Source organism: Magallana gigas, chromosome 6 (genome assembly GCF_963853765.1).
Source record: "Magallana gigas chromosome 6, xbMagGiga1.1, whole genome shotgun sequence".
Taxonomy (NCBI): Eukaryota; Metazoa; Mollusca; class Bivalvia; order Ostreida; family Ostreidae; genus Magallana; species Magallana gigas.
The window spans coordinates 8,276,062-8,300,767 of NC_088858.1; the positions used below are offsets into that span (position 1 = coordinate 8,276,062).

General features: G+C 34.1%; 2 protein-coding genes across 3 annotated transcripts; one reads left to right on the forward strand and one right to left on the reverse strand.

The window, feature by feature from the left end:
- Positions 1 to 11,522: 11,522 nt before the first annotated feature.
- LOC105340123 (peptidyl-glycine alpha-amidating monooxygenase A) lies at positions 11,523 to 17,545 on the forward strand. Its single transcript, XM_034470825.2, has 10 exons — positions 11,523 to 11,749; positions 13,236 to 13,408; positions 13,759 to 13,872; positions 13,982 to 14,054; positions 14,157 to 14,296; positions 14,743 to 14,816; positions 14,927 to 15,029; positions 16,330 to 16,442; positions 16,775 to 16,884; positions 17,020 to 17,545. The coding sequence occupies exons 1-10, from the start codon at positions 11,633 to 11,635 to the stop codon at positions 17,119 to 17,121; spliced, it is 1,119 nt and encodes a 372-aa protein (XP_034326716.2). The 5' UTR covers positions 11,523 to 11,632; the 3' UTR covers positions 17,122 to 17,545.
- A 610-nt stretch (positions 17,546 to 18,155) lies between these two features.
- LOC105340122 (enolase-phosphatase E1) lies at positions 18,156 to 24,044 on the reverse strand. 2 transcript variants are annotated; one of them, XM_011446009.4, is made up of 10 exons: positions 23,780 to 24,043; positions 21,096 to 21,178; positions 20,705 to 20,935; positions 20,441 to 20,509; positions 20,197 to 20,346; positions 19,970 to 20,105; positions 19,627 to 19,763; positions 19,371 to 19,499; positions 19,093 to 19,170; positions 18,156 to 18,948 (listed from the first exon to the last, which is right to left on the reverse strand). In XM_011446009.4, exons 1-10 carry the CDS (start codon positions 23,982 to 23,984, stop codon positions 18,451 to 18,453), a joined length of 1,716 nt encoding a protein of 571 aa, XP_011444311.3. In that variant the 5' UTR covers positions 23,985 to 24,043; the 3' UTR covers positions 18,156 to 18,450. The 2 variants fall into 2 exon arrangements, with proteins under 2 accessions (XP_011444311.3, XP_011444312.3); XM_011446010.4 differs by having other exon boundaries at positions 18,837 to 18,983; positions 23,780 to 24,044.
- Between the last annotated feature and the right edge of the window lie 662 nt (positions 24,045 to 24,706).

The window sequence follows — 24,706 nt, forward strand, 5'->3', positions numbered from 1 at the left end:
GGATTTCTAATAAAAAGAGTTTTCACTACACGCTGCCGTTAGACTAGTTCCAGCTTATTGTCACTTACTTTTATGTGATTTACTCGCAGAAATGTTTGTATTTGAGATTTCTTAAAATTAAGTATGTCTTCCACCGTGGTATTGAATGATAAAGGCAAGTCAATGCCTTCATCACGAAGTGTTTCCATCGCACCGTTTGGAATATGACACTTTGCAACTCTTTACCGGAAGTTTACATACCGCCCCACAGGAACGATAACTCGTAAAAGCAAATATTACGTGTAACTCTTTTACTTTAATAAGGCCATGTTTAGCTTCCGTCCTATACAAAAAAAAAGATTCTTAAAACCAAAAATTTTTAAAGGACACTTGTCTTTGACAGTTATAATTGATTTATAAAGATATATAAATTGACAAATTCTGAACTTTAAATGTAGCAAAAAACCAAAGATGAAGATATTTTGAGGACTTATGTCGTTTCCTCAGAAGTAAATGATATACATGTAAATATTTCACTTTGAGGAAACATATCAAACATATCAAAAACAAAATATAGTTCTCTCATTTACTGCAAAAAGTAAAACAACTTTTAATGTAGTAATAATGTTTTATATTTTTGCGCCATTTTTCAATTAAAGACAATATTTTTACACTCACAATGTTTAATTTACTATATTTACTTCGATGAAATTGGAACAAAGAAGCTTCAATGTTGCCTTTATTGGATAAAGAGGGGGGGGGGGTTAACATAAATTAACTTATCTTGGGTACTAGAACACAAGTTATATGTTTTGCTTTTATATATTTAAACATGTAGCCATTGGCTAAAGTAACTATTTATAGCGTATAACCTGAAGAACAGGTATTCAAGTTAAGCACGATCTTCACTCATTCGAAGGCTTTCCTTTGCCGCTTTTAAACAATCCCCACCCACCCACCAACTTATTTAATGACCTTTAAAAATCAAAGGACTGTGCATGATAAAATGTAATTTGCTTTATTTCAGAAAGAAGTTAAAAGAATCTTTATATGTATTTGTACGTGTAAATAAATGCAGCTTCCTTCACGAAAATGCAGCAAATAAGCGCTTCCTTCACTAATCATGTGTTTTGTTATTATTGTAAATAATTTATGTTCGGTTGAGTGAAATGAATAAGCACATAAAACAACTTATTAATTCCAGGAAAGATAACTCTTTTTTTAGAACGACGAGTATATGCCAAGGCAGATCTGAAGAGCATATTTATTGAATTATCGTTACAATCACTGAGTATAATCCCCCTATTTCTTAAGCAATCCGATTGTAATTCACAGCGAAAAAATACTGACAGGGCTGAAATCAGTTTATCGATCTGTCGAAACCTTCAGTAAGCTAAGAGAAATCACGGAATACACGAAATCATCATGATGATGTCAGACTCAAAGGACTGCGTACGATAGTATTGTCTAGCCGCCTAACTAAATGTCATTTTTGAAAGTTGTCTAATTAAAGTTATTTTTTTATAATAATGTAAACATTTATGTATGTTTTCATTAATAATAAATGATTTGGCCAAACAAAGAGAGATAACTTTGTATTTTGAGTTAAAATAGCTCATTTCATAATAAAAAAATAACGGGAAACGTTACACATTTTATTTTGATAAAAATCAGTTAGGATTTGATCATACTCTTTAGTAGAATACTTAGTTTTTGAATATCTGACAGAAATTTCGAAATATTTGGATGTAAAATGTAGGCGGGAAACGGGCGTTAGCGTTCGCAGTTCTTCTCATACTAGAATATGAAGACCTGACTATTTCTTTTATCTAACGTACTGATGTATGTTATCATTAATTAGATATTTTTACCTACTCTTTATGAGTAATTCAATAATTTATTACAAGAAAACAGTAAATGATACGTGTTACGGTGCTACCGTTTTGGCGAACGCAGCAAGAAGCAGGAATTACATCTTGCATCATTTTTAAGGGGGATGTGCGGCCATCTTGTACATTTGAGGATAAGAATGTAAACATTTCTTGAACAGCTTGTTTCTGCCCGAAACTGGCCAAAAATGTTGCCAAAAGATAAAAAAAAAGCAATAAATATGAAGTCCTACATGTCATTTTGTTTGAAAACTATGCATACGCGAACAGGACAATGCCTTTTTAATCACTCAGAACAGCTGTGTAGAGTGTACAAGATAAATATTATTTTTCTTTTTTGTCTTATTGTCTGACTTTTATTATTTTTTTTTTCCTTGTTCATAATTTTTTTTTAAATTGTTCATTTTTGCATTCTAAATACATACGTTGTATCCGTGCCCCCGGTTCCTGTTTTTCTTATTTATTTTCATTTAATAAAAAAACAAAATTAGAAATAAGATATAATTCAGTAATTTTAACGGAGTTTTGTTTTTTCTAAGGCGACTCTTTAAATTACGCTGATTATGGTCATCGTAAATTAATTTCAAAAGAAACAAGGAACAAAAAATATTAAGGAGATTTAATAATAAAATTATCAATAGTTTTACTACACAAATGACAGGTTTTTAAGGGACAAAGTTTTTTAATAACAAATGTTTTAGTATATAGATATACATTGTACTAGAATATTATTCCACACAGTACAGGTTTTAAGTAAGCATATCACAATACCTAAATTTCGTCTAGAAATTAAATCCACATTTGCAAATTAACACATCATATCTCTAACTAAATTTCTAAACCTTTGATCATTGAAAAAGTAGACAAACGGATTTAGAATACCATTAATTGCAACAAAATGTTGAAGCAAAGAGTACAAGGTAAAAGTAGACCGATCTATGTTCAACTGCGGATCATAATAATTTTGATACGCGATGTACGTGTTAAATGCTAAATGAGGAGTATAACTGACCATTAAGAGAACTGTTATAATACAGAAAGTCAACGTAATTTTGATGTTGTCTTCCTCCGATCGACCTGTATTCTGGCTATCTTTTGAAGGTTTCTCTGTGGTAAACTTCCCCCCCTTGGTTGCGTCATTTTGATAAGTAATTCGTCCTTCACGCTGAATAGATTTGTTAGGCTCAGAATGGATAGCTTCAGAATTTGTTGAAATTTGTTTTGAACTATCGTCTTTGTTATGTGATTCTGCGCAAGCTTCAGACCGATTCTGGTGTCTAGAATTTTGGCCATCAGTTAATTTCCTTCTTGAAGACTGATGAGCCAGAATTCTCCTCCAAATCAAAATTTGAATGAATCCTATAATCACATAAAAGATAACTGCCATTACTAAGAACCAGAGACAGTAAATAAATGGCCAAACCTTTGGGTCGCCTCTATTTCCAAGCAGACATTGGACTACGGTTTGTCCATCCATCTTCGCGTACCAGTTCCCCATCATAAATAGGAAAGGGATGCCAGTTACTACAGAAATACTTAAACACCCCATGCAAACACGTTTAGAGGTAGAGACGGACATCTGGGGTTTCAGTGGATAGCAGATTCTTCGATATCTTTCCACAGCAATCCCAAATACGACAAAATATGACGAGGACGCAACAATAGAACCACAGAAATAGGTGATCTTACATTCTACTTCGCCGTCGTCATAAGTTGTGTAAACTAATGTAGCCACCTCTTTACAGAAATAAGCAACAGAGGTGACGAGATCGAGCAGAGCCAACACAAATACAAACGTTTTATACGATGAATCTTGTTGAATTTTACGAAAGATGTGCAGAACTATTGAATTTCCTACGATTCCCAAGATATATAGAAGCAATATGGTTATTCCAAACGGCAGACGATTCAATCTTTCGTTGATAATTTGCGGATGATTTACTACTGTGTAATTGTTACCCATGATGTCCTACTCTGTGTTTAGTTTACGTTTCTTTTGCAATCCGTGCTGTGAGACCTGATCATTTATAGAGTTGATGCATACTGTAATTATTGTATCGTAATAACCGAACAGCGACAAAAGCAATATTTATTATGAATCATTTATATTGATAATACATTTTATTCTGATTGTTAGAATAAAGTGAGATATTGGCATATCTATTAATCAGTCGTCTCATTATTGGATATTGAGATGAAAATGAAACAATGTGAAATACATCGGTTTTTGCTTCGCAGAGGCCATCCCACACATTTATTGATTTCTTTTATCAGAGCATTAATTTTCCTTCTATTTTGTGTAAGACGCATTCCTAATGGTGACAAAAACAGAAAAACCGAAGGATATGTGTATCTAGCAGTGACGTAAAGACAACCAGACGATAAGAACCATCATGGCCGCGGCCATTGTTACATGTTTTGCTGTGGCCAATATTTTCGTAACGTTCGCTAAATGATTTGGCCAAACAAAGAGAGATAACTTTGTATTTTCAGTTAAAATAGCTCATTTCATAATTTAAAATAACGGAAAACGGAAATGTTTTTAACACCCCCCCCCCCCCCCAGTGAAACAAAAATTCCCTTTTAGGGGTTTTAATTATTGTTATTTAGCATATTTTTACCAAAGGGTTTGTTGTTTCACGGGGGGACATATGACTACAGACCAAAATACATTCCAAAAAAAGAATTTTGCTTTGAACATTTTCGAAAAATAATTAACATATATGAATTACAATGAAATTTTACCTTAATAAATATCGTAAATATGTTATTATTAAGTTTTTATGCACATATTGGCCGCTAAATAATATTTTCCTCACTCATGGAGACCGATTTTGATAAAAAAAAAAAAAAAAATTAAGACCCCGCGTTAGCAAAACTTTTGTTTAAAATAAATGCTTTGATTACACATTTTATTTTGATATAGATCAATTAGGATTTGATCAAACTATTTAGTAGAAAACTTAGTTTTTGAATATCTGACAGAAATTCCGAAATATTTGGATGTACAATGTAGGCGGGAAACGGGCGTTAGCGTTCGCAGTTCTTCTCATACTAGAATATGAAGACCTGACTATTTCTTTTATCTAACGTACTGATGTATGTTATCATTAATTAGGTATTTTTACCTACTCTTTATGAGTAATTCAATAATTTATTACGTGAAAAATGTAAATGATATGTGTTTTTCGGTGCTACCATTCTGGCGAACGCAGCAAAAAGCAGGAATTACACCTTGCATCATTATTAAGGGGGATATGTGGCCATCTTGTACATTTGAGGATAAGAATGTAAACATTTCTTGGACTGCTTGCTCTGCCCGAAACTGGCCAAAAATGTTGCCAAAAGATAAAAAAAAAAAAGCAATAAATATGAAGTCCTACATGTCATTTTGTTTGAAAAATATGCATACGCGAACAGGACAATGCCTTTTTAATCACTCAGAACGGCTGTGTAAAGTGTTCAAGATAAGTGTTCTTTTTTTGTATCTTGTTGTTTTCTGACTTCTATTGTTTTCCCTTTTTAATAAAAAAATTTTTAATTGTTTGTTTTTGCGTTCTAAATACATACGTTGTATCCGTGTCCCCGGTTCCTGTTTTCCTTATTTATTTTCATTTAATAAAAAAAACAAAATTAGAGATAAGACATAATACAGTAATTTCAACGGAGTTTTGTTTTTTCTTTGGCGACTCATTAAATCACGCTGATTATGGTCATTCTTTTACTCGAAGAAACAAAGAACAAAAAATATTCAGGAAATTTAATCATAAAATTATCAATAGTTTTACTACACAAATGACAGGGGTTTTTTTTTAAGGGACAAAAAATTTAATAACAAATGTTTGTGTATATAGATATACATTGTACTGGAACATTGTTCCACACAGTACAGGTTTTAAGTAAGCATATCACAATACCTAAATGGCGTCTTAAAAATGAATCTACATTTCCAAATCAACACATCAAATCTCTTACCAAATTTCTAAACCTTTGATCATTGAAAAAGTAGACAAACGGATTCAGAATACCATTAATTGCAACAAAATGTTGAAGCAAAGAGTACAAGGTAAAAGTAGACCGATCTATGTTCAACTGCGGATCATAATAATTTTGATACGCGATGTACGTGTTAAATGCTAAATGAGGAGTATAACTGACCATTAGGAGAAATGTTATAATACAGAAAGTCAACGTAATTTTGATGTTGTCTTCCTCCGATCGACCTGTATTCTGGCTATCTTTTGAAGGTTTCTCTGTGGTAAACTTCCCCCCCTTGTTTGCGTCATTTTGATAAGTAATCCACCCTTCACGCTGAATAGATTTGTTAGGCTCAGAATGGGTAGCTTCAGAATTTGTTGAAATTGGTTTTGAATTATCGTTTTTGTTATGTGATTCTGCGCAAGCTGCAGACCGATTCTCGTGTCTAGAATTTTGGCCATCAGTTAATTTCCTTCTTGAAGACTGATGAGCCAGAATTCTCCTCCAAATCAAAATTTGAATGAATCCTATAATCACATAAAAGATAACTGCCATTACTAAGTACCAGAGACAGTAAATAAATGGCCAAACCTTTGGGTCGCCTCTATTTCCAAGCAGACATTGGACTACGGTTTGTCCATCCATCTTCGCGTACCAGTTCCCCATCATAAATAGGAAAGGGATACCAGTTACTACAGAAATACTTAAACACCCCATGCAAACACGTTTAGAGGTAGAGACGGACATCTGGGGTTTCAGTGGATTACAGATTCTTCGATATCTTTCCACAGCAATCACAAATACGACAAAGTATGACGAGGACCCAGCAATAAAACCACAGAAATAGGTGATCTTACATTCTACTTCGCCGTCGTCATAAGTTGTGTAAACTAATGTAGCCACCTCTTTACAGAAATGAGCAACAGAGGTGAGGAGATCGAGCAGAGCCAACACAAATACAAACGTTTTATACGTTGAATCTTGTTGAATTTTACGAAAGATGTGCAGAACTATTGAATTTCCTACGATTCCCAAGATATATAGAAGCAATATGGTTATCCCAAACGGCAGACGATTCAATCTTTCGTTGATAATTTGCGGATGATTTACTACTGTGTAATTGTTACCCATGATATCCTACTCTGTGTTTAGTTTACGTTTCTTTTGCAATCCGTGCTGTGATACCTGATCATTTATAGAGTTGATGCTTTCGCTCATGACCATACTGTAATTATTGTATCGTAATATCCAAACAGCGGCAAAAGCAATATTTATTATAAATCATTTATATTGATATTACATTTTATTCTGATTGTTAGAATAAAGTGAGATATTGGCTTATCTATTAATCAGTCGTCTCATTATTGGATATTGAGATGAAAAAATATAAATGAAATAATATGAAATACAGACATATTGCATCAAACAATTGAAGACATGTTTGGCAGACAAATTTTATTACAACGTTCAACGAACGAATCGTCTCTTCATTTACACAAAGATTAGCTGCTTTAGAACTTCATAGTCGAGGGACGACCGAGCTTGTCACACATGTTAATGTTTGGTATGATCCATCATACAATATTCATTTGTAACTCGCATCATACCTAGATATATACTAAACATGAAGAATAAAAAGAGTAAAATGTATCAAGAATTAACTTATAAGGAGTTATTCTTTGTGTTCTTGTAGTTACATGTAGGGATTTTATCATGGTTTTAGGTTTCCATTTTTTTTTGCTATGTCGCTACCTTCATATCCCGCACGAATCACTATATAATGATTTTATTGTTTAAGTGATTAATAAATCTGTTATTTTATTAGCTCACCTAATTTGGCTCAAAGCATTCTTATGGAAAGATGAATATAAATTGCAGAAATGAAAGAAAATGTTCATTGAAAGCGGAGAAAACCTCAAAACTGTATATTAAAAAAAATATAAAAAAAAAGGGGGGGGTGCATTTTAAAAAATCTTCTTCTCAAGAACTTCTGAAGTAAATTCAACGTACTTTAGCATGAATAATCCTTATGAGAAGGAAAATATAAATTGCAAAAACTATGGGCTAATTCTGTTTCAAGTCTGAGTTATTACGAAAATAATAAGAAAGAAAAGGCGTGTTTCAAGCAATTTATAGCATCCATGAGTCTTGGTAAAATGGGTAGGCATGACCGGGCCAGGGCAAAACAAAAGATTGACAGTTATTAATCTGCCAATCTCATTAAAATTTCAAGATATTTACTTACCAGTATATTTGTATTCGCTGTAAATATTGCTGCAAAATAATGCGTAATTGGAATTGACGATTGTCGATCTGCCCCGGCTTTTATTTTGCCCCGGCCCGGGTTTGCTAACCCATTTTACCAAGACTCGTATTCCATAATTCTAAAACGAGGTTCATTGTTTAAAGCAGTCATGACACTATATGATAAACGGGTCGATCTGACAATGATGAATTTGTTTGTTGTGCAATAGTTCGTGTACGAAGGGAATCTTTGAAACATGCAAAATACATTGGTGCCGATTTTGTGAAGCAAATTGAGGCTAAATATTTCAATGCGTTGACAGTTTTAACATATGACGGTGGTGTAAAGCTTGTGATTTTCGTTTCGTTTTCATTTATGCTTTGCGTTAACCTGGGAACTGTCGCTTGTATTTCCTGATTTTTACGTATCAAATCAAACAGAGACTTCGGTAAATCAAACAGTTTACTGTTTACCTGCGCAAATTAAGCAACATCTGATGTATCAAGAAAGAACTTATATGCAATTCATTCAGGCTATCGGTAATTCGGTATCATCTTTTGCGTAATGGTAGAGTAATGCAATATGTTTTGTTGAGATGCTCGGCATTTTCTCGAGTTTATTCAGTTTAAATAGAGTTTAATATCGCTGACGGAAATATGTAGGTATATACATGTATATGATTCATTTTGAAAAATTAATTGTGTTCTTTATTTGTTAAAGTGCATGTTTCTTGTGTTTAATTGTTTACAATTTCTATTTACTTACCATATTTGAGTGTTAAGCTTCGAATTATAAGCAAGATACAGAGATTTGCTGACAATTCTATGTTTGTACACAGATCTGAGGCCATTAATTTTTTTTCCATTTTAAATGCCGAATAGGAAATACCAAGTTAAAAATCTTAAGCTGAATGTAATAAACTCATGTGAACAAAATATGACTTAAACATAGCAAAATTTTGAGCTCATCTTGCTTATAATTCTACGATTGACGCTGAAATTTTGGTTGATCATGAGAAATTCTATATGAATTATAGTATGTTAAATACTTGTACACAAAAAAGTAAAGAATGATATGCTGTATATAACTATTCTCTGGGGCCCCTCTTTATACAATGAATAATGTGAAATGTGAGTTAATAAAAACGACATCGTTAAAACAGTTTCCATAGTTCTGACACATTTCTGTTGCGGGGATAAAAGAATTATCGCTATTCCTAAGAATATTACAGCGGAAAATTATCCTGGTTTGTAGTCATTTGTTATTTTTTAATAAAAATGAAAATAATGGGTGGGCCATAGTAAATTAGAGTGATGTGCCTGTCAATACGGTAACATTGAATTTTATAGCTATTCAACATGTCACGTGACAACATTTTTCATTCCAGTGTATTCATCAATCAAGTGTGAGTAAAGTTATAAAAGTCACGAGTTTACGCGAGGTAAACAATAGTCATTTAATTATAATGGAGAAGACAAATTAAATTGTTGAATATTTTTAATTTGATATATTGAGCGCATTGAGGTGCAATTTTCTTCTTCACATATATACATGTAGGATCATTTTGATAAAATACAATAATTATAATATTTTAAAAAAAAAAAATACAATAACTAGTAAGTAGTTGAGGAAGAAAATGTACCTATATGCTCTTACATATTTTGATCGCTTTATTAAGGGGGGGGGGGGTAGGGCAGAACGAAAATACAGGGAATTAGAAGTTATATAACAGTGTACTCCTACCAAATATTTAGTTCTATATCTTGAGTAGGATTTTCTTATTCTGTGTAAAAACAGTATTTCATGAAGGTACAATGTCAAAGATTACGTGTATGCAAAAATAAGTGTAAAATTCGAATACTTTACAATATTTATTTTTTTTGTTATTCTATCGAGGGCCATATGGCACAATATCTTTTGAACGCCCATTGTTTCTCAGGTGAGCGATGTGGCCCCATGGGCCTCTTGTTTGAAATTACCAACGAAGTTTTGAATGAATATTTAAGTACTTCATGGTCTTCAATGACTATATGTACTACCAGTTGTTCGTGTATTTAGAGAATTATACGTGTACATATATCTATGTAGAAAATGAGAATATTTAAGATTGTGTGTTTTATGTTGTATTTATACCAAAAATTCATTATATCAACCTAATTCAAGTACTGTAGGATGAAAGATTTTCAGCTACTCGCAGCTGCAGCCAATCATAAAAAGGAGCTTGTCAGCGAGTTTTCGTCATGAGATCTGCTAAGGGTTTATGAGGAGCGGAGTGGACCGAAAACCCTTGGCTAGCGAAAATGATAAATATGGTACACATAGGTGACAATCGATTACAGTTACGTTTAAGTTTATAATTGATTTTTCGGGGGGGGGGGGGGGGTGTCTTCTTTTCAAGTTCACTGTGCATATGATCATTTACTTTCAAATTAGTCTAAATATATTAATAAATTAATTAGCTCATAAGGATTAATATTTAATGTAATACGTTAATTGTAATGTTCTTTCTATTGTTCTAAAAAAACAAATTAAAACTTTCTGAATAAAATCTACCAAGGGAAAAACTTCCAAATAACTAATTTTTCCATCTGAATTCTGAATAAACCTTACTATATGCAGCAGTCAGCGTTATAGGGGAAGAGATATTGACCCTTTTTTGGGGGGAAATCTGAAAAAAATATTTTATTTTAGAATTATATCTAAAGAGCATGTTAGAGACTAACAGGTGTAAAGTCAAATATATACTGAAACGACTTTATTTTTGTTATGGAAAATCGCGGATTTCTTTTTCAAGCGTGAAAAAAAAGATCTTTTTCGATAAATGTAAATTTGAAACAAAATTAAGTACTTTAAGTTATAAAAATTTACAAACACTGTAGTTAGAGCAAAACCAACATATTAAATATATAAACAAATACCATGTTAGGAAAAATTAACAACGTCTTTGTGTGGACCTAGGTCTACTGTGTAGGGTTTTTAGCCCGAGGGGTAAGACCTGACATGAGTTATGGACACGACTTATAACTTTATTTTCTCTGTGCAACAAAAATACTAAAAGCATTCATTCTTTGTTTCTTAGCATGTACATTGTGAAAAGAAAACTAGTCCATGTCAAAATGATATTATTATTGATGCATTGTCTAAAAATAAACAACATACATCCCTTCACTGAACAGTGTATTTCGTGGAAAATGTTATGTATGGCCCATTAAAAAAACACTTTCTGCGACTTTCATAAAAATAGTGTTGTGATTTTAAGATTAGGGATTATAAATTGATACGATCATGAAAATCAATAAAATTGTGATCCACAAGCATCCACTTTTCCTATCTAAGCCCTTTCTGACTTTCCAATATCGATTCCAGCATCGGTTTTTGCTTCGCAGAGGCCATCCCACACATTTATTGATTTCTTTTACTAGAGCATTAATTATCCTTCCATTTTGTGTAAGACGCATTCCTAATGGTGACAAAAACAGAAAAACCGAAGGATATGTGAATCTCGCAGTGACGTAAATACAACCAGACGATAAGAACCATCATGGCCGCGGCCATTGTTACATGTTTGGCTGTGGCCAATATTTTCGTTACGTTCGCTTATGGACGATCAGCAAATTATGGGAAAATTTCAATCGCTGATCTACCTCGACTATTTGATGTAAGTAAACTTACTGTACACAGATGACTATTTCTAAGTTAACTGTTTATATAATACTCGGGTCCTGTTATCTGCAATACTGAATATCGTGTCGCCTTCTTGTCAAAAAGTTATATTTATCATCACACTTAAATGATTTCAGGTATTTCATTCAAGCAATAAGCAACCTGTTATTTTGTTATTTACCTTGTTTTTATCTCTACAAAAGTTAGGCATAATGGGCACAGTGTAATGAAAATTGACAACGACACCAAATCAATAGAAGTCTGACGATAACATTGTTTGTCGACGTGAAAACTATACACCTGTCACTGGGTCTTCTCTCATATTTTTTTACATTCATTAATTTTTTGCAGATATGTTGAATAACTCTTGCGTGTATCCAACAGACTCAAAAAAATATCACGAGCCAATATGTTATGAAGTATTGTCATTTCGTTGTTTGTTCGTTTCGTCTTTAAAAGTTGATTTTCTGTGTAAGAAATACATAAAAAATGCCAAAACGGAACATATGCATGTTATTGAGAAACGAGAATTAATATACTCATAGGAGGGACGCGGTCTCCCTTTTAAAATTTGCTCTTTTGAATGACACCCTTCCTGAAAAACACAGACCCCATTATTATTGACCCTTTAATATGAATATACCGTATTATTAATTCTTTAATGTCCAATTTTGCCTTTGAAAAATGTAGAAATACATGTACTATAATAACAATGCTATTTGTAGCACGCATTGTATACATGTGTATGTAGATATTTCAAAAGAGTCGTGTTTACCTAGAGTTATACATTAATAGTCATCAGTGATAATATATACATCAAGTACACCGTAAAATAGTAAATACATCAGCACTTTAGGTGAAATAAACCAGATTTTATAATCTAAAAAAATAAGTCAAGGATTTGGCAAATAAATCTTTGAACTAAATACATGTACACGCATATCGCACATGTACACGCATAGTTACAAACATGTTCACAACCTAAAGGGGGGGGGGGGCTACCGTTTGACTTTTGATCTCGTAAATGTTATTTATCCCAGTAGCTAGCGTTTACTTACCTGAGCAACAACAACATTTCTGTCATAAAATGTAGATTTGCAATTAATCACGATGCTTTTAATTTCACTATAGTCGCGATGTATCATTTTTCCGCCAAATCAAACCAATCATAAATACTATCACTAGTTTTCAAAAGACGTCTCAATGCTTTTACCCTGATCATTACAGTGTGAAATTAAAACCATGGCGATTAATACGTGAAATTTGAACACCATGCAATCAAAACGACTTACAGTATGTTGAAACAGAATAGAATTTATCAAATGCAGTTTGACTTATTTTTTTCAGATGATAAAAACTGGTTTTCACCGAGTGTGCTGATATATAATTTATTTAACGGTGTACGTTACTCAAGGATTGGGTTGGAAGAAAGCACATTTATTAATATGAATGTTTATTTCTGGTTTTTTGATCTTTCACAGGATGCAGCCTTATTCGATGAGGTTTACGATCAGAGAAGTGTTAATTCGGCACCGGAAATGGTTCCACACTGGCCCGGAAGTGACGTCAAAGTTGGTCAAGTAGGTGGCGTTGCAGTTGACACCAACAACGAAGTTGTTATATTTCACAGAGGAAACAGAAAATGGGAATACAAGTAAATATCTAAACAGTGTTCAGTCATTTTTATAAGAAATATAAAGATATTTTAACGTTCCTAATAATATCTACGGATAGTATCTAAATAGAAAAGAAGAAATCTTAATAGAAATACTCTAATGAATCGAATTAATTAGTATTCTGCTGGTTTTTGATGGGTTTGAAATCCTATAGAAACAATTTTTAAATATTGAAGCATATCATTTAGCATACAGATTTGTATAAAAGCATTTGTTAACAGCTTAGAAGTCAATATATCGATATATGTACGTGTTGTAAAGAAAATAAACTAAATTAAATATCATTGGTAAATCACTATTTTAATTATATGTCTCAAAACATTTGCAGTTCGTTCGATGAAAACAACAGATTTATCGATCCTACTGGAGCGATCAAGGAAAACACCTTGGTGAGGGTGGACCCAGCCACTGGGCACGGGATAGAGAGTTTCGGAGCAGGAAGGTCCGTACGAAAGACATGTCTTAAACGGATCTAATCAGTTTGCCAAAAAGCAAGTTGGTATCTTAAATACCACCGTAGTTATAATGCACTCAGTTTCCACTTGTTTCAGATTCTACATGCCGCATGGGCTGACCATAGACAAACAAGGAAACCTGTGGGTCACAGATGTGGGATTGCATCAGGTTTATTATTGATTTATTCTCATTGAAATCAGTACATGTACAATGTGATACAAATTATACAGTGAAATGTTAAACCATTACCCATTTTCTTTCTGTTTTTAGGTCATGAAAATTGCAAAAGGTTCTCACGAGCCAACCCTTACATTGGGTGTTCATCTTACGCCAGGAAGTGACGACAAACATTTCTGTAAGCCGACAGATGTCGCTGTCGCTTCTAATGGAGACTTTTTCGTCTCAGATGGGTACTTATAAAATTAATGATTTTCTATTTCCGTCACCAGTACACGTGTAAGACCTTATAACCTGACCTTTTGTTAGTACTTACGGTCAGTGATTAGCATGGGATCGTGACATAGCAACTATACGACCCAGAATCGGCTTATATTCCTGTTATCAGACGGACTTTACGTCCCGTTACCGAATTGTGTGTTGGGGGGGGGGGGGGGTCCGTGTTAAGTTTACTCTAAACAGTCATTCTTTTTAAAACTGTTTAATATGTTTGAATAATTACACGACCGCTAAGTCTAATTAATGTCAGATTTTCATAAAATACCGGTATGCTTCTATTATTCATGTAGTTTTATCTTTAACCAATGTCGTAATTCCACTACAATTGTTTATTAAGACCGTCGCATATACGAGTATATCGTTTTCAAGATTTTCACGTATATTTCGTCTGTTTGGACAGGTATTGTAATGGCAGAATTATGAAGTTCAATAAAGATGGAAAACTTCTACATCAGTGGGGCAGAATGTTCGAAGGTACAGCTGATCACAAAAGAGTAAAGAATCCGAAATTAAGATATATTTAAATGAAGTAAAAATTTGAACCACTATGAAAGACTAACTAGCTATGACTGCCTACATTACAGGACCAGTGGAGGCGGCAGGGAACGCTGATTTCTTCATCCCCCACAGTCTGACCCTCATCGAGTCACGTGATACGATCTGTGTGGCGGACAGAGAACACGGAAGGTAAGTCAGCAAATGTCAAGGTCGAGTTATATAATTATGTAATACAAAAACATATATTATTGTTTTGAAATCTCAAACAAATATAATTATACTTTTTTAAAAAATTAGTTCATCAGGGATATATATAGCTGCAGATCTGTAGCTCTCTGGTTGAAAAAATTCGGATAGACAAACCAGAGAGCTACAGTTCCAAGCGTTGTAAAAACCTCCGATTTACGCCGCCGTTTTTGTGTCGCTCGCTTCGGGAATTATATCCGACTTTAAAAGCATTCAACCGCCTAAAAAATTGGATTTATTAATTAAACATATAGTTTACCCTAACTCTGCTAACTTTGTTTTCCTTTCAATGGTTCACAACGGCCATCCTTCGCCTTGGAATGTCATCGTTTTAAAAAACTCGCCTTATGACAACCATGTTTACCTAGTAGCGAGATCTCGGGTGCGTCGATTTACCCAAATGGACCCACATGAACCCAAATGGACCCAAATGGCGATTAAAGTGGAAAAAAATTATAATAAAATCCTCATAATTTAGGGAAATTTGGAAAAATAAAAGCCGAAGGTCCATAACTATAATTAAAATTATTTTAAAAAGTTGTTTTATTTTTATATAATATATATATTTATATTATTTGAATATAATTACATACATTATATACTTTTACAAATCGAGATAAAATGCTCATCTTTATTTTTCAAAAACAATTTTTAAAGATATACTGAAATAATTTTAATTATTGTCTTGGACCTTCGGCTTTTATTTTTCCAAATTTCCCTAAATTATGAGGATTTTATTATAATTGTTTTCCACTTTAATCGCCATTTGGGTTCATTTGGGTCCTTTTGGGTAAATCGACGCACCCCGAGATCTCGCTACTAGGTAAACATGGTTGTCATAAGGCGAGTTTTTTAAAACGATGACATTCCAAGGCGAAGGATGGCCGTTGTGAACCATTGAAAGGAAAACAAAGTTAGCAGAGTTAGGGTAAACTATATGTTTAATTAATAAATCCAATTTTTTAGGCGGTTGAATGCTTTTAAAGTCGGATATAATTCCCGAAGCGAGCGACACAAAAACGGCGGCGTAAATCGGAGGTTTTTACAACGCTTGGAACTGTAGCTCTCTGGTTTGTCTATCCGAATTTTTTCAACCAGAGAGCTACAGATCTGCAGCTAGGATATATAATGTTGAATATTTAAATGTACATATTTACATTAAACAAAATCTGACGTTATGCGCGGTCACCAGACATAGATTTAAATTTGCTTACAGTACTTATCTTTACGCTCTTTTATACAGGATCCAGTGTTTCTGTGCTGGTCTGAACAACGTCAACGAAACGGGTCTGTTTGTGTCCAGTATTAACAAGAGGGAGTTTGGCAAAGTGTTCGCCATCTCTTACGATCCAAACTGTGAGTCCCTCTGATTGAATCCACACGGAAAGTTGCAAATAACGATCACTATGGGAAAAAATCTCTTTGAACTAAATGGTTTTCTATTTCAAAGACACAATTGACGTAAATAGCCATGCAATGTACATTGTAATCATTTGGATATATTTAGATTTAGAATAAACATGGATTGAAATTCGGAGAAAAAGGCGTTAGGCTCCATCAATCTTTCTCAATAATTACAAAGTATTGAAGTAATTGATAAAGAAATTGTGTTGTCATTGTCCATGTCTGCGTTATATTTATGGCCCTAAATGACCACGCCTGACTCAGAGCCTCCCTCTTCTTTACAGTGGATGTGATTTACGCTGTAAACGGCCAGACATACTCGGTGTCCGAAGTGCTGGGATTCACAGTAGAACTCTCGGGCAACATCGTAGAGAAGTGGTCCCCAGATGGATTGGTACTGAAACTCTTTTTTTAAAATTTTAATATTTAGTATTTTGATATTCAATAACAATTTTCTTAATAATCATAATAATATAACTAATTCAATAAAAGACAAAAATGTTGATGCTGTATATGGTGCACCTTGCAGGGATTCGGGATGCCCCATGACGTGGCAGTGTCCCCCGATGGCGCCAGTATTTATGTGGGGGAGATCCGACCCGACAGAGTGACCAAATTCAGAAGAGTCTGAGGGAGAATATCAGTCTGAAGGGGTCAATGTCAAACTTATGTGTTCTGTGTTGTTTTGTACATCACTCACCGAACTAGTCAGGATTAGGGGTGGGGGTAGCTAAAAGTAAATTTGGGTTAACATTTAGTCTGATAATTACAGGCGCACGTACCATGTTGATGTCAAACATATAGCACATAATATATATTTTAATAAGATATTTGGGAAAAATAATTAACGACTGTATACTAGTAAAAAACTAATGTCTATTATCTTGGGATAAAACTGTGATATATGACTACATTCTATTATAATGTTATCACTGTTATCAAGAGCGTTTCACAGTAAGTTATGGGAAGTTACATGAAGCCATGGTCTTCAAAAATTATCTACATTTTTTCCTCATGTTTTAAAGAACGATTTTCAATAAATGCATTGTTTTGTTGTGTATTTTTATTTTATGAATCGAGAGAGAAAACGGGAAATTTCGTAAAGTTATTGTAGTGCACTTTAAATGTTTCTGTTTCTGAGTTTAGCTGACAAGATGCGATCAATAACATAGGCGTTTGATGAGTTCAATTATATTTAAATGCAAAGATATTCTTTTTGGTCGACATACTTTATGTTCGGATTTAGAGGGGGTCCGCCCCCCCTAAAAAAATTTTTAAAAATATAGCAAATATGCCTTAGACTCACCCTTGGTTTACACAATTAACCCCCCCCCCCACCCTGGAAAAATTGTCTGTATCCGCGCACGTAATTATATGATGCAAATCTTTCTTATTAAATAGCAATTGTTCTTCCGTTTTGTAAATACTATATAATATGGCAGGCAGTAGGCATGCTAATTAGTATAAAAAATAATAAAACAGTAAAACAAATTTGGAATCGCATGTACAGTAATCAGTCGCAGTATTGTTCACATACATTTTAGAGGACACAAACGGCGATGACTACAATTTTTTGTATGGCTTTGGGTGTTCCATTCTTTTGCATTAGACAGTATAGTTTATACGGATTTTTTCCATTTGCAATTTATAGACGACAAATACTGGTTATGAATTGCGACTTTAATACCAAATAAATTATAAATCTCTTTTGTTGATACAAATACACAGTTAAATAAATATTTGAACTCTAGAACAACTTCCGAACGACATTTACACACAAAAAATAACATGAAAACCTGAAGAACAAACAATGTCAGCACTAGTTTCAACTTAGGAATTGGCTGAAAAAATGAAAACAAGTTGTACCAAGGACAGCTATAAAGTAAATAAACATAACGGCGTCCATTATTTTCCACGATTTCCACAAGTGTCTGTGATGGAACTTCATAAATAGCTAGGTCTATGTTTTTGCAGTTTTCACCGAAACATCTGATTCTTTAGCACTACTATTAGCGGACTTTGGCTGCTCCTGTGTTTCCTTAACAACCGGTGCATTTTTACCTCCTTGTTTCGAGAGCTCCTTCACTTGTGAAGTTTCGAGATTCTCTTTGTTTTCCGGGGTTTTACAACTATGCTGCTTAACATGGCGGTTCGGAGACGAAACGTTTTTTGAATTTCCTCCGGATTTATTGTGCTTATTTTTATTTCCATGCGGTGACATCATTTGCTGCATCGGTGCGTTTGATACCGGAAGTGACGGTCGCTGTGGCTGAGAGGGAGCACTCGATTCTGAAGGTGGTCGTTGTGATTGCAAAGGAGCCACAGGAGGGTCGGGGACTTTCTGAGTTGGTTTAGAACCTTTTTCCATTGGTTTTGTTTGAGATACTGGACTTGCTTTCTCCATTGTCTTTGGTACTGATGTTTTAGTTTCTGTAATTTCAAATGATGGCTTCAACACCTGCACAAATTGAAAATCAAATTGTCCTAATGATTCTGCAAGAAAACAAAACCAACTTGTCGGTCAAGTAGTTATGAATGGTTAGTTTAGGGATATTTAGTGTCAAATATCTCAATTTTTTTTAAACTTAAATAAACTGCTTACAGATTTTTCGTTTTTGTTGTTGTCTGTTCTTTTTGTGTCAAGTGCCTTGTCTCCAGGAATCTGCTTGTCATCTGATACCTGCAGGGTATAATTAAGATTAGCTCCGAAAACTCATCATGCATACAAACTCTTTCTGGTTATATGTAATTATTTTTTTTATTGCTTTCCTTCACTTTAGAAGAAGTAATTCAAATCAAAATATATATTAAATATCAATAGTATCCTTGAAACAGCTTATAGTTTACATGTATGTATTGCAATGTCTAAGAATTTTTTACACTTGTTGATTTGGACTTTTCTTTGAGCATCTTGAAAGCTCCATCTTTGGAGGATTCCACCTCCAGTTCCCCCTCGGAAACCTCCTCCTCGGAGTCGATGCTGACGTCAGTTGTATCCTCATCAGTGGGCTAAAAAAAGTAATCAAAGTATTTGTAATATAAATATAAATTTACTTTATTCTGGTTGATTCGGCGGAGATTTGGTCCAACCTCTGGACTGCCGAAATTGTAACTTACCCTGCACTTTCTAACGTACCTCGTAATCAGGGTCTTCTTCAGAAAGGTAGCTGTCTAGGTCAAGGTTAGTGAGGTCATCCTCGGAGCCGTCAGATTGGTCGGGGTGCTTTCTTTTCTTTTGCTCACAGGTCAACAAGGAGCATTCGTTCAGGGACTCTGTTACAGACAGAAAAACTGATCAACACTAGTCAGCTTTGAAAAAGAATGAATCCACATACATTTTTTTAAAAGATAAAATCGTCTTTAACATTGCCAGAGAAGGCTATAAACTCATGAAATTAACCTTGTTCGAACTAAGTTTTAAAACTTTTGCCCAATCAAGAAATTGATGCTCGATGCAAACAGACGTTACCAACACTCACTGTGCTTGCTGCAGGTTAGGAACTTCCGGATGTCTGTCTGCTTCACGTGACTTGTTGAGAGTCCAAACAACCGAAAGGTGGCGTTCTTCAGATTTCCCAGGAAGGAGGACGAAGGGAGGCGCTTTCTGGGGGAGACCTTCGATGATATAAAATTCATAACGTACAATGAAAATAATTTTCATCGCGCGCGAAATATTGAACCAGATGAACACAAAGGTTACGATTACCTTTCTGCGGGCGTGAATTTCCTGTAGCCTTTCTGGACTCATCGTCTTTGACTTGACGCTACGCGTCGATTTCCGGACGGGACCGGAATAGGAAGATTTGTTATGCTTTGATCCATTTATAAAGATCTTAGTTTCTTTCAGAAAACAAATCTAAAGGGTAAAAAAAAATATTATTCTGTCAATGTCGATATTATTAATATAGTTTAGAAGATGACTTAATTGTACAGTTTAAAAAAGGACTTACGAAAAATGTCAACGGGAACATCAAAAACCTTCTGAATAACTCCAATAAACTTTGGTCTTCCTCTGTAATCTGTAATGTACAAGGGAAATAATTTCTAAAAAGCGTTGTACAGAGAAGAAACGCGGTAAATAGAGTTGCCTTTCTTTAATTTAGTGACCATCCAATAACATGTATATCTTTTGCTGTAACAAAACTCAAAATTAAAAGAAATGTTTTGCTTAAAGCGTTCATATATATATTTTCATTTATGTTTATATTTTTTACCTTGTCAACCCAAGCCATTTCCGGACTTTTCTCGGTAGATATCGGTGACGTTTGCACGTGTTTTTCTGACGTAGTTATGGCCTTTGGTTCCAAACACTGCGTGATTCCCTCCGAAACCCACAGCATGGTGTCCAGGACAAACATCAGAGATTTACCCAGAAAGTTGTCCAGAGCTGATCGAGTTCTCCTCTTGACGAATCGCACCGACCTGTGTTTTGTAATTTTTATGATCTGTAAGGAATTCAATACATGTATTTGTAAAAAAAAAAAAATTCCTCAGAAAGTATGCGCTTTTATTACACTCCAATAAAATATTGATAGGAATACCACTGAATTTTAGTACTTGAATGTTAGAAATTAGATTAATTTTTTTTTGTAAATGGCTATAAACCTTTTGGGGTCTTTTCTGGAGAATTGGGTAAGATTCCTTCAAGTCTGCTATCTTGTCTCCAGTGACCACATCAATGTAGGATCCTATTTAAAACAAAACGTTAAAGTTATACGTATGATTTGGATTCAGCAGTGTTAGGGATTTGATTGATGGAGTAATTTATTTGTGTGTGTGCTTCTATCATTTTCATTTTCAAGTTTATCATTTCCATACCTCCCAACACAAGCATTATTCAAAGAGGTGGCTAATTTACAACCAGTCTGTAAGAAAACGTCACCTCTGTCATCAAAACACTGATCTCCCACTCCCCAACCCCTGCATACTATTTTCCCAAGAAAAATCGGGGCCAGGTCAGACTCTCCTTCCCAGAAAATTGAGCCTAAAACGGACATTTTTCTCAACCAATGCCAAATTTTCTCTCGGAGAAAACTAAATTCAAGTAGACTAAAATTTTCCCCTAAATGAAAGCACGTGTGTATTTATCAGCTTCATTTAGTGACCCAGGACGAATAAACCATTTTCTAAAAAATTTTACAACAGACAATTGTTGAAATCTTGTCCTATACCTCATGTACGTAAATTGGAGCCACTGCGCAGATATTCTTTCATTTTGTAAATCATCTTTATAAGATTCGAATATGTATACATGTGTATAAGCATTTCTGAACACAATATCCGATTAATATATATATATATATACATGTAGATAGATGATAGATAGATAGATAGATATAGATATATATATATATATATATATATATATATATATATATATATATATATATATATATATATATATATATATATATATATATATATATATATATATATATATATATATATCTCAATCGATTTGCTCGATCAATACATTAAAACTTAAACAATTATTTCTTGCTATCCTTTAACATTCGATGTCTGAGAGATACTTTTTTTCAAATATCTGACAGTGTTATAAACGGTATAAATCTTGTGTCTGATTTATTCCGACTTATAAATACCCAAATAATGATTTTGATTATTCACGATTTTTCACAAAATTAAAGAAAAATAATACAGAAAGACAGAACGGATCCAAAGTAAAATAGAACCATTTTAACAAGGCCTTGGACTTTCAGTAGGTTGTAAATATCTATTTCTTGCGTCAAAACAAGTTTAAAATGACGCTGGTTTCAAGCGAAATATACACCGATTGCGTACTCTTTACTCAAAAGCCAAAAACAAATCATGTTGATTTCAAAGAGTCATGGCTGAGTGGCCAGCAATGAAATAGACAGGTCTACGTCACATTGCTATTTGACACAACTACCTAAAGTCCAAGTTCTTGTTAAAATGGTTCTAAGTCTAATGCTAGACCCGGGCACGGATATATAGTTTTAAAATGAGATTAGGAAAACGTATTGTCATATTCATGTGCATCAGTAAAAAAAATCATTACAAGTTTCTATGCTTTGATATTAAGTCATTCCTATATGTATATAGACATTGTTGTCACTGGCAAAAGATTAATGTCACATGTATGTCAATATAGGATATAATTATCCTCAATTTATTTGCCAGTTTATAACTAATTTGTTTATCTGCAACACCATGATTTACTCCATATTCTCACTCTCTCTCCTCTCTTTCTCCCTCTCTCTAAGTTACGAGGTAATATCTTAACTCAGCCTACGACGATCTGATTGGACAAAAGTTAAAACATTATGTCAAATTTTTTCTGGAGTAAACGCTTTTGTCGTTCACAGTACGGTGATTGGCTGTTCCACTTTTTGAGTATCAATTACAGAACTTAAAATAGCACTGACTGTACTGACCAATCGCAATGCTTGTTGCGTGTTCAATCGAACACGTGTTGTTATCTACTAGACTGCCATAGTTCGTGTAAACAACCCTTTGCGATTGGCCAGTATTATTAGTGGCATTGATTGGTTCTTCTTTGTTGTGCAAAGTAGTCTTCATTTCATTGAACCCGAACAGCCAATTGATGAGTACACAGTAATTATTGAAATCGATGAATGAATTTTTTAGAAGTTCGATCAAGCAAACTGACACGCTGTTAGTGGAATACTAGTAATAGTTTATCCTTCGAATGTTTTTGTACTCGGGTATCGAAGTCCAATGCTCCAATAATCGTACTAACTATAAGCAAAGGTTTAACGAGTCTACATTTTCTTATGCTCGTGTGCAACATAATTGCATCTATCTTAAATTCTTACAACCAGTTTCAATTAGATTCACCAAAAACGTACCGTAAGTAGAAATCCTTGGAATATCAAACATTGTTAAGGTCTTACATGTTAATAATTGTTTGTATCGATCGATTTGATTGAATAACATCAAAGCTCAGTGGTTAAAGTATCGGGCTTGTGAACCGCAGATAACGAGTTCGAAGCCGCGTGGGGCTTTTGTTCATATCCACCGAAATAAATTTTTTAAATCAATATATTTTCATCCAAAATTGCATATGTTTGGCCTATTTGACAAATATACTTCTTATGCGTCATGTTATCTAGTATCATAATCAAGTAATTTTCTGCTGATTTGAGAAATTATTTCAAGGTGTAGCAAGCAATTTTAAGCAAGTCGCGTTTTTATTACTGTTAACAAGACTGTTGCTACGGAAAAACCCGTTTCATGACTTTACTTGTAATGAGGGTGTGGTAGGGGAGGGACAAATGATTTCTCACCAGCTAGTCGTTTTATCTGCAAGATGTCGGCCAGGGACTGAATACCCCACTCTAACGCCGAGAGGCCTGCTTCCGTCACCAAACACGCCTGCTTGACTCTCTCGTACCACTGGACGGTGCTGTCAATGGCGGGGATATCCTCTAACTCCTCCCAGGTCCTGAAGCGAGGGTCCGACTCCGCCATATCTCTGCTGACATTTTCCATCTCTCCGTGAAACTGTCCGTCTTAACTGCTGTCGTGAAGGCGGCAAACTAAACTGACCTCGCTCTCGTGAGGACAACTCAGCAAGGCTCGGTCACGCCTCACTGGATTGTTGTTATTGTCCATGCTGTGTGATTTTTTATATCACACATGGGAGAGTTAAGTTTTAACTAAATTTGGCAAAGCTTTCAAATTATTCTGACTTGTATAATTCAATTCATATATTAATAAAAGATGTGTTTTTTTGTCATTTTTGGTGATGCCACGGTAGGCTATCTAATGTAAATAACCGGTATAGCAAATCAAAGAATAGACACAGTATATACTTGTATGTAAAACGGGGAAATATGTTACTTAAAAGTTATTAAAATTTTAAAAAGGGTAATTTGATCAGAATGTAAAAATGTAAATAGTGTTTATAAGTAAAAGTAATTCTTTCCTTTACAAATACTAACATTCAGAGAGTCTTTGACACCCAATTTTCCCACTTATCTCTTCAATACTAATACCAGAGGAAGGAAGCAAGGTACAATTAAAATGTAACACATATCTTGAAAGTTTAAAATTTCGTTCGTTCAATATAAATCTTACCGTTTCCCCGTCTCATAGGAAAAAAAATATGAATCTATAATCTTCTGCAATTGACTTTCAAAAACACTTCTTAAATCAAATGCGTTGACATCCCAATAAATGACCGAATTTGCTCAGCGTGTGAAGTTTTATTC